The 15,740-nt window shown below is 39.4% G+C and overlaps 1 protein-coding gene across 1 annotated transcript in view; it reads right to left on the minus strand.

Moving 5' to 3' along the window:
• LOC117462703 (cadherin-6-like) overlaps positions 1 to 15,740 on the minus strand; it is a 107,773-nt gene that overhangs the window by 54,329 nt on the left and 37,704 nt on the right. The window contains exon 2 of the mRNA XM_034104982.2: positions 12,171 to 12,513. Coding sequence (XP_033960873.1) covers positions 12,171 to 12,389 — 219 coding nt within the window. The 5' untranslated portion in view covers positions 12,390 to 12,513. The remainder of the gene's footprint in view (positions 1 to 12,170; positions 12,514 to 15,740) is intronic.

Consider the following 15,740-nt stretch of genomic DNA (forward strand, 5'->3'; position numbering starts at 1 on the left):
AGGTGTGAGCAACTTAGAAACACTGGCTCTTGAAAGATGTATAAGCCTGTTTGTTTTAAAAAAGCATCTGAACATACTAACATACTGATTCATCAGTGGCGAACCGTCAGGGCCTTCAATGTAGAGAATACCCTGGAACACTCAGATAAAACAAACAAAAAATCGATTTAATTATATAAATAAAAAGTATATAAAATGAATAAATGAGAATCGTATCTGTGTTGTTGATCTGTAATATTCAAGTGTTACGTTGATTTGTTTGTCCTTCTCGGACCATGCACTACGCATTTCAGTGGTTTTGTGTTAGAAAAGAAAGCAACCAATCAGATCTTGTTCTGGTTCTCTGGGTAGAATATCCTTCAACCAGGTATTCTACATCCTTGATAGAAGGCCCTGGCCATTGCACTGAATGAGAGCGTACGTTTGGACTGACAGTTTGATCAACCAATCATATATTGATTTGTAGCCAATGGGCGTGTTCTTTCAGAGTTTCCCTCGGTTCAGGGTATTCTAGAAGGCCCGCTAGTTAACTGGCTCGAGACAGAGGATCTAGATGAATGCGACGAAGCAATTCATGCCGTTTTATTGTTTTTAACGTTGAAATGACAAGTGCAACAGGTGAAGATGAAGTTATTGCGGAATTGTTGTGAGTACCCTTTTCAAGACAACAATTCAGTGAAAAGACGAACATTATAATGCCGTGGCGGCGGTGGTGGGGGGTGTGTGTGTCTACAGAAGGTCCAGTTGTGATAGACACGGTTCGCCACTGGTATACATATATGTATTTATTTGTATATGTTATGTCTTATTCTTTGGGACGGTGAGAATTGGCATTTCTGTCTCCCTGTTTCTATTGTTTTATTGATAATTGACCTGCTCCTACTAAGAGATTGAACGTTTTGAATTGCATGGAACAAACAATGTCATTAGAAACAGAATATAATGAAAACTAAAGATTAAGATACAGTAGATGTCAGAGCTGTTCCTATGTGCCTGGTGCGACCCAGCAGGGAACGGAATTAGCAAAGAAATGTCTTAACACTAGGTGGGTTAGTAACTCAGCATTCCATGTGTGGATGTGTTGTCTTTTCACACACACACCATCCTGCTGCCACACACACTCACTATGTGTATTCATCTGCCTCTGAAAATAGTCCCCAGCAAATGCATAATTTACTGCTGTTTGAGTAATGTTTAATATAAACTGCAGTAGTCAGCGGTAAGGAAAATAATCTGGTCATTTGTGAAGCGTTTTTTAGTGTTTACATCTTCTTTAGGAGAAAAAGAGCTTTGTCCAGAGAGGCTCAGGAAGTCACAAACGATAGAGCCTGAGGCATTGATGCTTTTGGTCTTTGCATGGGATTTGTTGACAATAACATCATGGAATATTATCCTCTCGCAGATAGTGCTGCAAAATGCTCATATGAGTCGGTTTGGAAAGTAATAACTACTAAAAATTGGAATGTGCTCAGTATGCAGGAATGTGTGAAAATGAGCTTCTTGATTACTGCCATATACTGTATGTTATATTCAGCCTATAAGAGTAATACAATAAAGTACAAAGAAAAGCTAAAGTGATGGTGCCCGCTGTTATTAAGCAGCAGCCTGAACACCAGAGACTTCCATTAACCAGAATCTAAAGTACATGTTTCCAACTGAGCCTCCATCAGCCCGCCAGCAGTGCTTCAGCTCTGACACCAGCCATAGCTATGGCTGGCTGATTATCATTTCAGATCATTTGATTCTGGTTGTTGTTAGTAGAAATGACTGGAGGGCTAAATACTGGCTGTTTCTCAATGTCGAGTAAAGCTGCTCCAGAGCCACTATTTCAAGCATACTACGTCATCGAGTCCCGCCGAAGTACTGTTCCAATGTCCAGCATACTTGGAATTCTACCGAGCCCGGCGTACTTCGTAGCAAGACATTTCGAGGCTGCACATGTGTAGACTCCGCGGTCTTAAAATCCCCACAATGCTTTGCGCACGGACCAATTTCCCCAAATCTGTGGCGGAAAATATAAGGCGGGGCCTCTCATATGACGCACACCTGCACACTTGCTCGCCTGTTTCACTCCTCGTTTTCCGAATGCCAGGAAGCATTCTTGCCTTGCTTCTGAAGCAAATGACTCGGAAGACATGTGCTACCAAGCAAATATACTCGACATTGAGAAACACCCACTGTCTGTTTCTTTTGTGAGCATGCAATTAAAGGTATGAGTTTCAGTAACAGAAATGAAGAAAAAGAGTGAACATTCATGATAGCTGCTCTGGAGTATTATTCATAAAGACTAACCAATTAAAAAGGATATCACGCCCAATTGTTTATTAGCAGGGAGAAGCTAATTGCGCTAAAGCCGGCTAGCATAGTGACATCTGGAGAAGGACACAGAGGAAGCTGGGTAAACCGAAGCAATGAAGGAGAGCTGGGTCCAGATGTATGGAGGAAAGGAGATGTAAGCCATATCTAACCCCTCCCATCATTGGCAATGTAAGATCAGTGGCTAATTAAATGGAATCACGTTAGCTATGGCTAGATGGAATATCTGGAGTGTAGTTAAATGTGCTTTATGGAAAAATGGCTGCACCAGGATATAACTGAAGACAACATTTCCATCCACGGCTTCCGGACTGTTTGGGTCATCAAGGATTGCACCAAGATGATGGTGGTGCAAATTTCTCGAAACCTGATTTATTGATTCCAAACCTGCCATTGCTTTGCAGAAGGGACTAGCTGTAGCTGGGTGAGTATGTTGATGTGGAATCACTTCCATGTTGCATGAGAGGACTCTGCTATTAAGTGTACAGGATTAGGCTAAAAACAGCAATAAGGGAGCTCTGCCCACTCAGCGTAGGGTGTTATCGTAACTATCTTAATGACTGGCTCACTTTCTCACACTTCCCGCCAATACCAATGAGCCTCGGTGGGAAACGAGACTGCTGACTCACAGCCTCTTCTTCTTCCTCTTCAGAACAATCCAAATCTGCAGACTCGCCTGTTGGAGTTTTGCTGGCTTGTCAATGAGTGGATTTTCCTTTCAACTTAATATCTCTGTTCCCACTGAAGTACTCTTCCATTGAACGGAAAAAAAGTTTGCTGAAGCAACACATGTATTTTTTTACAATGCAGAAACCCTTATGAATCTGACCAAACAGATGAGTGTTTTTCTCTTCTTCACCTCTCTAGACATGAGATTTCACTGCTGAACTGTGTGCCCTGTCCATCTATTATTTACTTAGGTTGACATTAATTTCCATTGTTTTATCCCCTAAAGTAATAACAGTAATAAAATATGATAATAAACCTACTGAACATTTACCTACAGTATCTATTGTATTGAAAAGAGTGTGTCCCATAAAGATTCAGACAGGAGCTCCTACTGTGTATGTAAGGAAAAAGATAATGTGCAGCGAGATCCTGATCACCCTGTTGGTGTTCTGTTTTTATTAATGATCACCTCCCACATTATCCTGCTTATCAAACGGCTACATACAAAACAAATCTACGCCTTCACTTTCAAATATTGCATTTTTTTCCCTTTTTTTTTCTTATTGCTTCCATTTTTTTTCACTCACAACTGGAACTGCAGCGACAGCAACCTGACTTAACATGTCCGCAGCACTGATGGAGGTTTTCTGTAATTGTCCAAGTCTGTTCATATTTTCTTTTCCAGTAACCAGTCTTTGAACACTGCCTATACTGTGTTCCTGTTAGTGTTTACTTCCTGTCTGTCTTCTTCTGTTGATTTCTCTGACGTCCAGCGCTCTGTCTTTTAAGCTCTTTCCTTTCCTAGAGCTCTTTTCCTTTTTTTTTTACTAGGGACAGTTTTAACATCATGAATCCAAAGTTCTGTGTTCTCCACAAAAAGAAAAAGTATATTAAAAAAAGTATTCCATTGTGTTTTCTGAATGGGAAAACTAATGTTTGTCGTCCCCAGCTGACGTTAAATTGATTGGACTTATTTCTGCGGTTTGATTTGACTGCACTTGAAATATAACAACCTCTTGAATGGTTAAATTGACCAATCAGAATGTAGTATTCAACTAAGCCGTGTAAAATGGTAATAGATGTAAGAGAAACCGAATGTGGTGTATCTTTATATAAAAGAGAGAAGTGGGCTGTTAGGATTTGTCTGTGTTGGTATTTTTCTTGTCCTTTTCTATCTTTGGGTTTCCTGTTTTATTTTGTGAAGTGTTCACCCCCGTTTCCTGCCTGTTTGCTTTCTGTCGGTTTCCCTCTCTGATTACCCGATTGTGTTCACCTGGTACCTAAGTGTTTTCTCCTCCCTCCTCACCTGTCTCGTGTTTATGTGATTAGTCCTGGGTGTATTTAAGTTCTGGGTTTTCTGTCTCTCTTTGTCGGGTTGTCTTGTGTGATAACTAAGTTCGTCGGTGAGTGTTCTGTTTGTCTTTGTCGATATCCGTATCATAGCCTTGAAATAAAGGAGTCTTCAGTTATATCTGCATTTGGGTCCTACTTCCAACACAAACCGTAACATGGACAACATGGCAGATTTAGCAGCAGTGGCTATACAACCTTGTAGATGGAGTACAATTGTTTGTTTTAAGCAAACACTGGAATGCTACGAACAACTGAATTAAAATAATTCCTCTCGCAAAGAATAACGATTTTAATAAAACCTTAGCCTCTGCGTGTGCTGGACATGCTGCTGCGGTGGATGATGGATGATTGTGGGAACAACTAAAGTGTATTTTGTAGAATTCTGATGAGACTGTATCATTAGACTCTTCCACACTTGCACCACATTTCAAAGGCTGCAACAAGCTATTCCTTCCCTCAGGGTCTTCCTGGCTCAGTGCTGATAACCCCCCACCACACACACAGACCCCACACACACACACACACACACACACACACACACACACAATATGTCAAACATATAGAGAATGTTTTATGTCTTCATCGGCAACGATGCGCTGTGAAAACATTTAGAGCCATTATGTTATATATATTTCACATTTATCAATATGTCCTTCTGTTACAATTTGTTGGGGGGGATATTCCATCAATAATGTGTTGCAATGAAAATTCTATGATGATTAATAATTATTTTCAGCAGCAGCAATGTAGTAATGAAGTATTGTTATCAGGTTAATGGGTTAATTCATCCAAATGACAAAAACATGATCGCAGTGGTGGAAGGTAACTTAGAGCATTTACTCAAGTACTGTACTTTAAAGTCCAAAGTCAACTTTATTGTCAATCTTTTTTGACAATAAATGTCAACAAAGATTTACAATACTCAAGTAAAGTACAAAAACGAATATAGTATTTGTACTTTACTTGAATACTTTAACATTATTAAACCTTGTATTTTTAGTCCATTATATTTTCTTGTACTTTTTACACCAATACAATCAATCAATGTTTATTTATATAGCCCAATATCACAAATGTTACATTTGTCTCAGTGGACTTCACAGTTTGTACAGAATATCAAAAATACACTTATTTTACATATGTAGTTACTTTGCAGATTCAGACTATTGATACAAATGTAAATCAACTTATCAATTATTATATATTTGTATAGGTTAAGCTGCCTGGTAGTACATATGGTAATTCAAATAAACCCCCCGTTCAACAGGTGCAAGTGATGAATATATTAATCCATCAATAATTATAATACAATAATACAATATCAGTTGTCTAAAATTGCTATTTTGCATAACGAGCACTTATTTTAGAACATAAAGTATATTTCAATACCACCTAAGTGCAATTAGTCCTAGAATGCAGGACTTTTACTTGTAGCTGAGTATTTTACACTGTAGTATTTGCTTTTACTTAAAGGGGACCTATCAGGCAAAATGCACTTTTGTACATCTTTTATACATGAATACAATTTTATGTATAAAAGACGTACAAAAGTGCATTTTGACACATGTCCCCGGTGTGTCAGAGAACTCACCAAGTGTCAGAAAACACAACCCTCTCTCTTTTCCTCCATACCTAAATCTCTAAAAACGGGGCTGTAACAGATCTGATACAGACTGATCCAGATTTGAAAATTCTCTGACGTCAGAAACAAGGAGCTCCGCCTATATGGGCAACTCTCCACCAATCAGGGGAATGAGAGGTTGCCGTGGCATGGTAACAGCATGGTAACATGACACTCGTGCCACGCCCCCCTCCTTTGCAGGGGGGCGTGGTCAGCTGCAGCTCATTTGCCACAGAATCAGCCCTTGCAAAAACAGAGCCGGAAAAGAGCAAATAGAGTGAAATGAGGCATGGCTAAAATGCATGATCTGTTTGGTATTTTGAAAAATAAACTTCGCAGACATGTTTTATATAGGTATGGCCCTACGATATATTATTCAAATATAGCATGATAGGTCCACGTTAAGGGTACTTCTGCCACCTCTGGGTGCAGATGTGTCTCCTTTTTTCTTGCAAATGTTGTGTTATTTCAAATCACTCTCTTCTGGCTTTCGTTTCTCCATCTGATCACCAGTAATGGAAGACAACTGTGGCTTTAAAAGTATTTCTGCTGCAAAATACCTTGGAGACATTAGACATACATACAATCGAGAGTACATACACTTAGCATCAAAGTTCCTTGGCAATAGCTTGCCATACCAAATCAAGGTTGTCTTTTGAGCTTCACAGGAGTTCTTTTCAAATATTATTTATTTCAAGATGAAGAAAAACTATTCATGTTTAACATTAGGCCTCGGTGGTATATGAATAAGAGATGCTGATCCGTCTTCTGGATAGATCCGACTGTATAACATGGCTGAAGCCAATGGAAAAAAATACAAAGTGAATCTTGATGTGGGATTGTTTTCACAAACATTTATGATATCTTGTCGAAACAAATACGGTCAGACGAAGATTACAAGACGCAACATACCAGATGCTCTAATCATCCACTGACAGCTCATAACTCATACAGATAACATACATTATCTATCAGTCTTTTGTTTCTAGATATTACAGGAAATAGACAATGAGATCATATAAATATGAATGAGACTCTGCCATGCTGTTAATACTGAGATATCCAGTCCTTTACTGAAATATCTTAGGGAGTATTAGACCATTTTGGGAAATGAAACCATGTGATTATTTAATCGTGTTGGCATCACTGTAATAAAGCTCTGTGATTAATCTGGTATTTCAAAACACAGAGTGTCCTATATGGTTATTTAATTCATCAAAAAGGTTATGTAGCCATATATAGTTTTGGACTAACACCAAATGTTATTCTCTGTGTGCTCATTGGGCGGCCCTGTCAGGTATCTGAGGCGAGAAATCCCTATTATGGAGTGTTGACTCCGGAAGGACAAAGGGTTTTGGCGGCTAAATCGCAATTTGTTATCACATACATTTGTGTTGTTATCAATAAATTAAACAATGGTTAAGCTACATACAACCTATGACGTGTCTGCAGAATGCTTTAGCAACTTAACGGACAGCAAATGGCAGCAGTGCAAGCTTAAAAATGAGCATAGCACACCAACAAGCTAACAGTACTAGCTTGCGCTCCGCCAACAGCTTGTCATGACCACCACAGAACATCTCATTCAGCAAATCATATCTCAATCAAACATTGTGCTTCAGGAGCTAACAAAGACGACATCTTGCAGTATGTGAAACTCAGCTCTTCTTTACTTTCCTTCCTCGTGTGGACCTTCAGTGCTTCACCTCTTCTCTTTCTACCTGTCAGTATACTTTCTGCTGCCTTCACCTCTCTGTCTTTTTTAGCTGACTTTCTGTCCTATTCTTCTTTTATCCTACCTGTCCTCCTCTTCTTGACTCTCAATTTAACAACATCTTCTCTCTCAATCTTTTCCACATTACAAAAGCTACTTTCCCTGTGTTTCCTCTGCTCTCCACTCTCTCCCTCCACCCCTCCCTCCTTCTGATCCTCTCCAGCAGAGTTCAGTCAGATGTGATCTGTCAGTCTGCAGGGTTGCAGTACCTCCACGCTTTCACCTAACACGAGGTGACGAAGCCTGCGGACATTTCACCACAGCGCATATTTTCAGAGCAGAGAATGCTTTCTGGTATACTAATGTGTCCCAGATCGCTGCCTCTGCTATCATATCTCCACCATACTACACCTTCATGATGATACAACCCAGTCTCACAAAAAAACGTGTAATAACTACGTTGGTCCACAACGTAGGACGTATTATTTCTACAAAAACGCCTCTGAAATTGTAAGATCCCTACGTTTTTGTTCACCATTCATTCCAATGGCTGGCGTCTATGTCACGTGATCTTCACATTTCTCCCTGCAGAAAAAAAAAAACATGGCCGAACTTCGTTTTATTCTCGGTGTAAAATGCCTATTTTAAAGTTACTTTGGCCATTGAAATGCCTTTTGATGTCATTTGATGCGAGAAATATGAGTTGTTATTTCAGATTATGTGTACAGTGGATGTACATGATCTTTAGTTTGCTAGTTATTACGAAGATTACTTCAGGAAATGGTGTCGATACAACGTTTTCATTGTTACCAAGGTGGTTGCTAGGGACGCTGCTATCGATATTATTTCTGTTATGTTGTGTAACTGTTTAATGGTGTTATCTTTATTGCTACCCCCTTCCCCGTCAATGTATAGTGTTGGTCCACAGCCTAAACATGTTAGTTTAACAAAATCCGCATCTAAAGATAGCCTACGTTATTTTCCCTGTGCAATTCCAGTCTCACATCTCAGAGCACATCGTCATTAACAAATACCGGAAACAGACCGAAAACACTTTATTCCGAGTGTGCTTGCTTTTGTCTTTGAAAGTCATCACATAACGGCATTGTAATACACGGTTCGGTTGTATTACATATTACATATCTGCCGTAGTTCTGTATTTATAGAGCCCTGATGAGAAGACAAACATGAGGAACTGAACACGTGACGTGGATCATAAATATATCAGCCATTAAACAACATCTTACATTTCTTTTCACACAATACGTCTCCTTGCAGTATCAACACTAATTCGGCTCACTTTTATATTTGATCCAATTGGTAGATAGGCTGTATTTACACCATAAAGGTGCACAGCTGATATAAAGGGACACCTAGTGGTTAAAGCATGTTATTGAATTTCATTATTTTTATTATTAATAGGATCCATATAAAGTATATTCATTACTCGTTATTCTCTACTAATAGTTAATTAAAGAGTGTATATAATGACTATTTTGCACATCCCTTTCAAGATTTCAAGATTTTCTAAGGTTTATTGACATATCATATTCACAAACGGTATAGTTATGCAATGAATGTAAAACTTTGTGTATACCTCCAGCAATGTTAACTATGTTGAAGCACTTATTTTAACTGATATTATACATATGTATTATACTCTTATAAGATGTATGTAGATAGTGCAGAATATGACAATTTAATGGTGGAGGTACACAAATATTGAAAGATGTCTTGTAATGCACTGTTGAGGAATCTGTGACCCAAGTTTTTCATCTCCGGCCTTGTCAGGTATTGAACAATCAATAAATAAAGAACACAGAATTGTTAAATATAAAACACAGAATTTGTGTGATTATACTAAATGATTTACAAATAAACACCACTGCATATTTACAACTATTACACATGCTGATGTAACGCAAATGTTCCAACTTGGGATCAATAAAGTATATCTTATCTTAAGATGATTGATGGCTACTGCCATGTTTGCAAAATGTGCCTCTGACCCTTGACAAGTGCATGTTTCAGGCTCATCAATTAACAACAGGAGGGGTCACAAACATAAGAGCAGCTGTTAAATAAAGCTCTTCTGACCTTAGCTGGCACGTGGGTATATATATTAATGCTGCCCATTATGGGCACAAGCCATTATCACCCATTTATTAATTATATGTTTTAAATGTGAGTATTTCCTATCCCCTAAACCTCCAGGGATGTACACAGTTTAATACTGGCAACTTCTTATTATGGGAAATACGAAAACGTCTTTTAAAACTACAACTCCCAGCAGAGACGTGCCATAGAGAACATGTTGCGAAACACAATAGCCAGCATGTGTAGTTCTGGGGACAGGGTGGGGGAGGGGGGGACGGGGTGGACCCGTTCAAATTCAGTTTTGGACAGTCTGCCGTGGTTCCATCCAATTTCAAGTGCTGTTCGACGCTCTGCACACTCTCCAATCACAGAGCTTGAGGACTATCACAGGGTTTGTCAAGCGAAGTGGAGAGAATACTTACTTCCGGGTGTAATATTCTCTAAAGCAAATGAGCTGCTCCGACCCTCGGTCCTGACGGACTCCAACTTGTGTTTATTAATCAAACAAATATATAAACACAAGGATAATTATGTGTTATTGTTGAGTAAATGGAGAATTGCACAGGGGAAAATAACGTATCTATTGTGGTGATTGACATTATTCACCCACGGATCTATGGGTTATGGTATTGTTCTGCACGGACATTTTAGTGAGCCGGACTTCCTGTCTCCGCCGGTCTTCGCTTCCCGGGCTTGAAGCTGTTACATGTGTTTTGAGATGCAAAATAAAAGTCTAGTTTGTACCTTTGATACCCCGCCTCCGACTCCCATCTCTCGGCACCACACTATGCCACCATTTTAGATGCCGATTTTGTTAAACTAATACGTTTGCGCTGTGGACCAACACTATACATTGACGGGAAGGGGGTAGCTATAAAGATAACGCCATTAAACAGTTACACAACATAACATAAATAATATTGATAGCAGCGTCCCTAGCAACCACCTTGGTAACAATGAAAACGTTGTATAGACACAATTTCTTGAAGTAATCTTCGTAATAACTAGCAAACTAAAGATCATGTACATCCACTGCACACATAATCTGAAATAACAACTCATATTTCTCGCATCAAATGACATCAAAACGCATTTTAATGGCCAAACTAACCTTAAAATAGGCATTTTCCACCGAGAATAAAACGAAGGTCGGCCATGTTTTGTTTTTCTGCAGGGATAAATGTGAAGATCACGTGACATAGACGCCAGCCATTGGAATGAATGGTGAAAAAAACGTAGGGATCTTACAATTTCAGAGGCGTTTTTGTAGAAATACTACGTCCTACGTTGTGGACCAACGTAGTTATTACACTTTTTTTATGAGACTGGCCATATACCATATAGAAAGTGTTTCTGCTCTTGGCTGTTTCTAACTTGTATTGAAAAACCCTGAAGCAATGGAGGTAAGATTCAGAGACCAAGGCTTACAAACAATAGGAAGTCATGCTGTAATTGGACTTTATTACACAGCTTAGTTGAATACTTGATTCTGATTTGTCATTTTGCACATTCCAGAGGTCTAGTATTATTTTAGCTAGCAGACCAGAAAAATACTAAGAGAACTCACCACACGCTCATATTCTGGCAATAATACTTGGTCATGTTTAGGTTCATTTGTAAAATGATGTGCTAAGGAGAAAAGGGCGGCTATTGCTCAGTGGCTTAATATGATGATCTATCAAAGGGTCAGTGGTTTGATCCCCTGAAGTCAACATGGCGAAGTGTCCTTGTGCAAGATACCTTAACCCAGATTGCTCAAGTAGGCATGTCTATGGTTTTGAAACCATGACCTAGTAATGACCTGTTAGTCACAAAGTATCCAACTCCTGTTTTATTGTTTATTTTAAATGGGAACATCATTTACTAAATGAACATCAAATGTCACCATTGAAGACGTGAAACTACAGATTGAGACCATCTCAAAAAGTGTGTTTTAATAGTTTACAATTTGCTTTGGAAGTGCCGTAAGCCTTTTTCAGATTATGCAAACACAGCGATTATTAGAGAGGCTCCTGATAAGGTCAAACGGCGTTAGGCTTTCTTTTATCGCTTTTATCGTGAGTTTAACTTTCCATTTGTAAAAGAAAGATAACTATGTGTTTTTCATGAGTACATCTGCATATGAGGACTATGTTAATAGGGTAGATGATATTTGATCACACTGTGTAGCTGTGATAATCAGCAGTAACTCATTATCCTCGCAGTCACAGAACTCATGAGAAAATGGATGAAGAGTGATTAACCGGCATAAATTAATATTTTTAAAACTTGCAAATCAGGAAGAAAGAACAAACATCCCTGATGAGTGTCTTTCTCACTAATAAGGGCAATTGTATTTGATGCCATGTGAGACAATGATAACATTCAGTCCTTGTTAGTAATATTCAAAAAAGCTCTTACTTTGCCGATGTACTGGTAGTCGCTGCCTGTGTACTCCTCCTGCAGGAAAAACTGGTTCCACATCCAGCCTCGTCTCGCTCTCTTGAGCAGCTTCTCTCCTCTGATGCTGGCTTCAGTCCCCTCTCCATATGCTGTCTCTGTCCTCCGTCCATGCAGACACACAGCATCCAGGGACAGGTCGAGACAGAGCCATACAACGGCCAGCGAGATAGTCCTCATTGCTCTGGAGGATGTGTCGGATGTGACAGGTCACAAATGTGTTATCTTCCCAGCTGTATCACTGTGAATTGGGAGATGGCTCCTTCAGTCATAGTCCTCCAGTCCGTCCTGGCGTGTGTAGAAGCTGTAAAATAAGAAACAGACATGAGTACATGGCTGTGCTAAACCTTTTAATAAGATTGCCTGTTTTTGGATTGCTTTACACCTGAACTACTTGTCTTATGGATTTGGAAATGTATCTAAATCAAGAAGTGGTAAACAGATAGAACACCAGAAACATTGCTCATGTAAACGGAGCATCAAGCCTTTGATTTGAGAATAAACATGAAATGCAGCCTTGGAGGAATCCGCAAACAACAGGTGGTTTTGTGATAAGTAGGTAATTCACATTCTGCCGAAATATGACTCACGCAAAACAAAAACAGTTACAGCTACTGGATACAGGTCACACATCTTCTGCATTTGTGTATACAATTACTGTGCTAAAAATGCTTATTCTATAACACATAGGTTTGAGCAAGCTCTCTGATTGGTCAATAGGCGTGTTTGATTCCACGATCTAACAACGATCAAATAGAACGTGCCTAATCACAAAGTATCCAGTGGCCTACACACGCCACTAGCCTACCGAAACTACTTCCATGAGCCTACATCGTGTGGTTTCCATAGCGACGTTTAGCGACACACAGCCGTTACACTGTCTCTCATTGTCATATACACTGTCTCTCGTATACATTGTCTCTCGTTGGAAATCGGCCAGAGAAATCATGTCCGTTAGCGGACATAGAAACGAGTCATCGCTTCGCAGCTACTGGGCTCCATCTCTAGACAACAGAAAGATGTGGAGCAACGCACTTTTTGCCGGTCCGGGACACGCCATGAAACGGCCACTGGAGGAAAGCTCTTCCTATAACGTAGTCCTACCCGTGAACACCACGGCACCACCTGCAAAAAAGTCTGGCATGGAGTTCACGGAGAGCTGTTTCAAGAATTGCACTTTTAATGGCAGCATGAACATCCACCTTCATTCTGAACCCAAAATGTGTCAGCACCATGGACAGCCTGATTTGATTTGTTCCGCTAATCCCACACAGTGATTACTCAGATATTTAAATAGCCTAATTCAAGAATTGTTTTCAATAAATTGGTTAATAATATATTATTTACTATAATTATATCAATAACTGTAAGCGGGGTAGCAGGAGTGTTCGATTGATCGGCTATCGTTACCATGGGAACTACTTTCTAGGAACTACTTTCTGAAGGAGATTAACTCAAGCAGAAAGCGTAGGTTTGGGAGCAAATTAGCCCACATTATGAAATTATTTTTACGATATTGTTGATTACAATGATAGTTTGTGTAATAGAATCGCAATCATACACTTGAGGCCGTTCTTGAACGTCATTATTGGTACGACAGTACTGAGACAGTACTGCGACAGTACTGCGGCAGGACCGAGGCGCTTGCGCTGCGGCAGGACCGCAGTACTGTCGTACCAATAATGACGTTCAAGAACGGCCTCTCGTGTATGATTGCTTAATTACACATCTTCTTTGAATCAATTAACAACGTCAGCTGTGGACAACAAACATTAGTTTGTTTCCGTGGAATACTTTTTTAATATTAATATGTATATTTGTGGAGAACACAACACTTTGGATTAATGATGGCTAATTTGTCCCAGTAAAGAAAATAAAAACAGTGCAAGAGAGTGAGACTGAGCGCTAGAAGTTCGAGAAATCAACAACAGAAGACAGAAAGGAAGTAAACACTGAAGGGAACAGCAGAAGAAGACAGACAGGAAGTTAACAATAAAGGGAACAGCAGAAGTAGAAAGACTTTGGCCCCGTCTCAGGTCGACTATTTTCATTTCCTCGCTCCTCTGTCTCACCGGAAGTTGATTTGTCTGCGCCATCTTGAGTACCGTCCCATGGCTCTTATTTCTGCCGGAGGATCGAGGAGCTTTAATGGAGGAGCGATAATCAAGGAACCACCAGTCCATCCTCCGATGAAATCCTCAGATACTCGCCCAGCCCCCTTACTGTGTACCGCTCACTGATTGGACGATGCAGTGCATGCACTGATCTGTTGCTTCTTGACATGAGAGCAGTTTCCCAGCGGAGTGAAGAAAATACATGAAACTCACGGGAGTCACTCCTCAGTTTATACCGTGTTTTGTTTCAATTCATGTTTCATTTAGTTACAAATATGTGATATATCTGAACAACAAAGTGGTCAAAAATCATTTTATTCATCTTTTGGAAACATTTTCATGATCGCTTTTTTTGTTTTACATTTTCATTTATTGTCATTTCCATTCAGTCAGTAATTAAGTGCTATTTAAAATGTTAATGTGCTACATATCCACACAAAGTGTGCAGTCCAATGAATGTTAATCTAACTGGGTTTTGATAGATAACATATCTCTTTTTCTTCTCTCAATTATTTTATTTCTATTGTGCACTCTAATCAATATTAATCAAACTAGTGTTCGTTTATACATTTTAAGAATGGCGTTTATCTTTTTTGAGAATTAGTTCTATTTTATTTTATTTATTGGGGTCTACAACAGATGATACAAATGCTTGTGTCAGTAAATGTGTGGCAGGGGTGTTTGTGAAAACAACGGGGACAGAGCTGCTGTCAGACGAACAGCATCATCACAAATGGACGTGGACTCCCATTGCTCTTAAAACTAATTTCCCTGCTTCTTGTGGTTTCCTTGCGTCCCTCCATGTTTCCCTAGTGGGAGGGTCTAGACGCAGGGAAACGACGCAAGTGAGAGACGCAAGGATTCCATTTAATCGACCTGAGACGGGGCCAGGATGTACACAATAAAGGGAACAGCAGAATAAGACAAACAGGAAGTAAACACTAAAGGGAACAGCAGAAAAAGACAGACAGGAAGTAAACACTAAAGGGAACAGCAGAATTAGACAGACAGGAAGTAAACAATAACAGGAACACAGAATGGGCTCTGCAGTGTTTAATTAAAGACTGGTTAATGGAAAAAAAATGTGAACAGACTTGGAGTGCTACAGAAAACCTCCATCAGTGCTGCTGTCATTTTAATTACTACGTTACTGTTGCCACTGTTCCAGACATTGGTACGCAGTGGAATGGACTATTTTATTTTCTTAGCGGAAGCATAACGATCACTTTTACATCAATAAAATCTTCTTTTTTTTAATTGTTTTTTTTGCAGGTTGCTCCACATTATCCCTTACATGTAGCATGGGTGTCATTAACAAACTGAATATTTATCTGCCCTAATTCAAAAAAACATTTCATGCTCTTCTTCTTCTTCTTCTTCGTTATGATTTTATCGATACCGATACTGCTTATCCATA

This window comes from Pseudochaenichthys georgianus, chromosome 17 (assembly GCF_902827115.2).
Source record: "Pseudochaenichthys georgianus chromosome 17, fPseGeo1.2, whole genome shotgun sequence".
NCBI lineage: Eukaryota > Metazoa > Chordata > Actinopteri > Perciformes > Channichthyidae > Pseudochaenichthys > Pseudochaenichthys georgianus.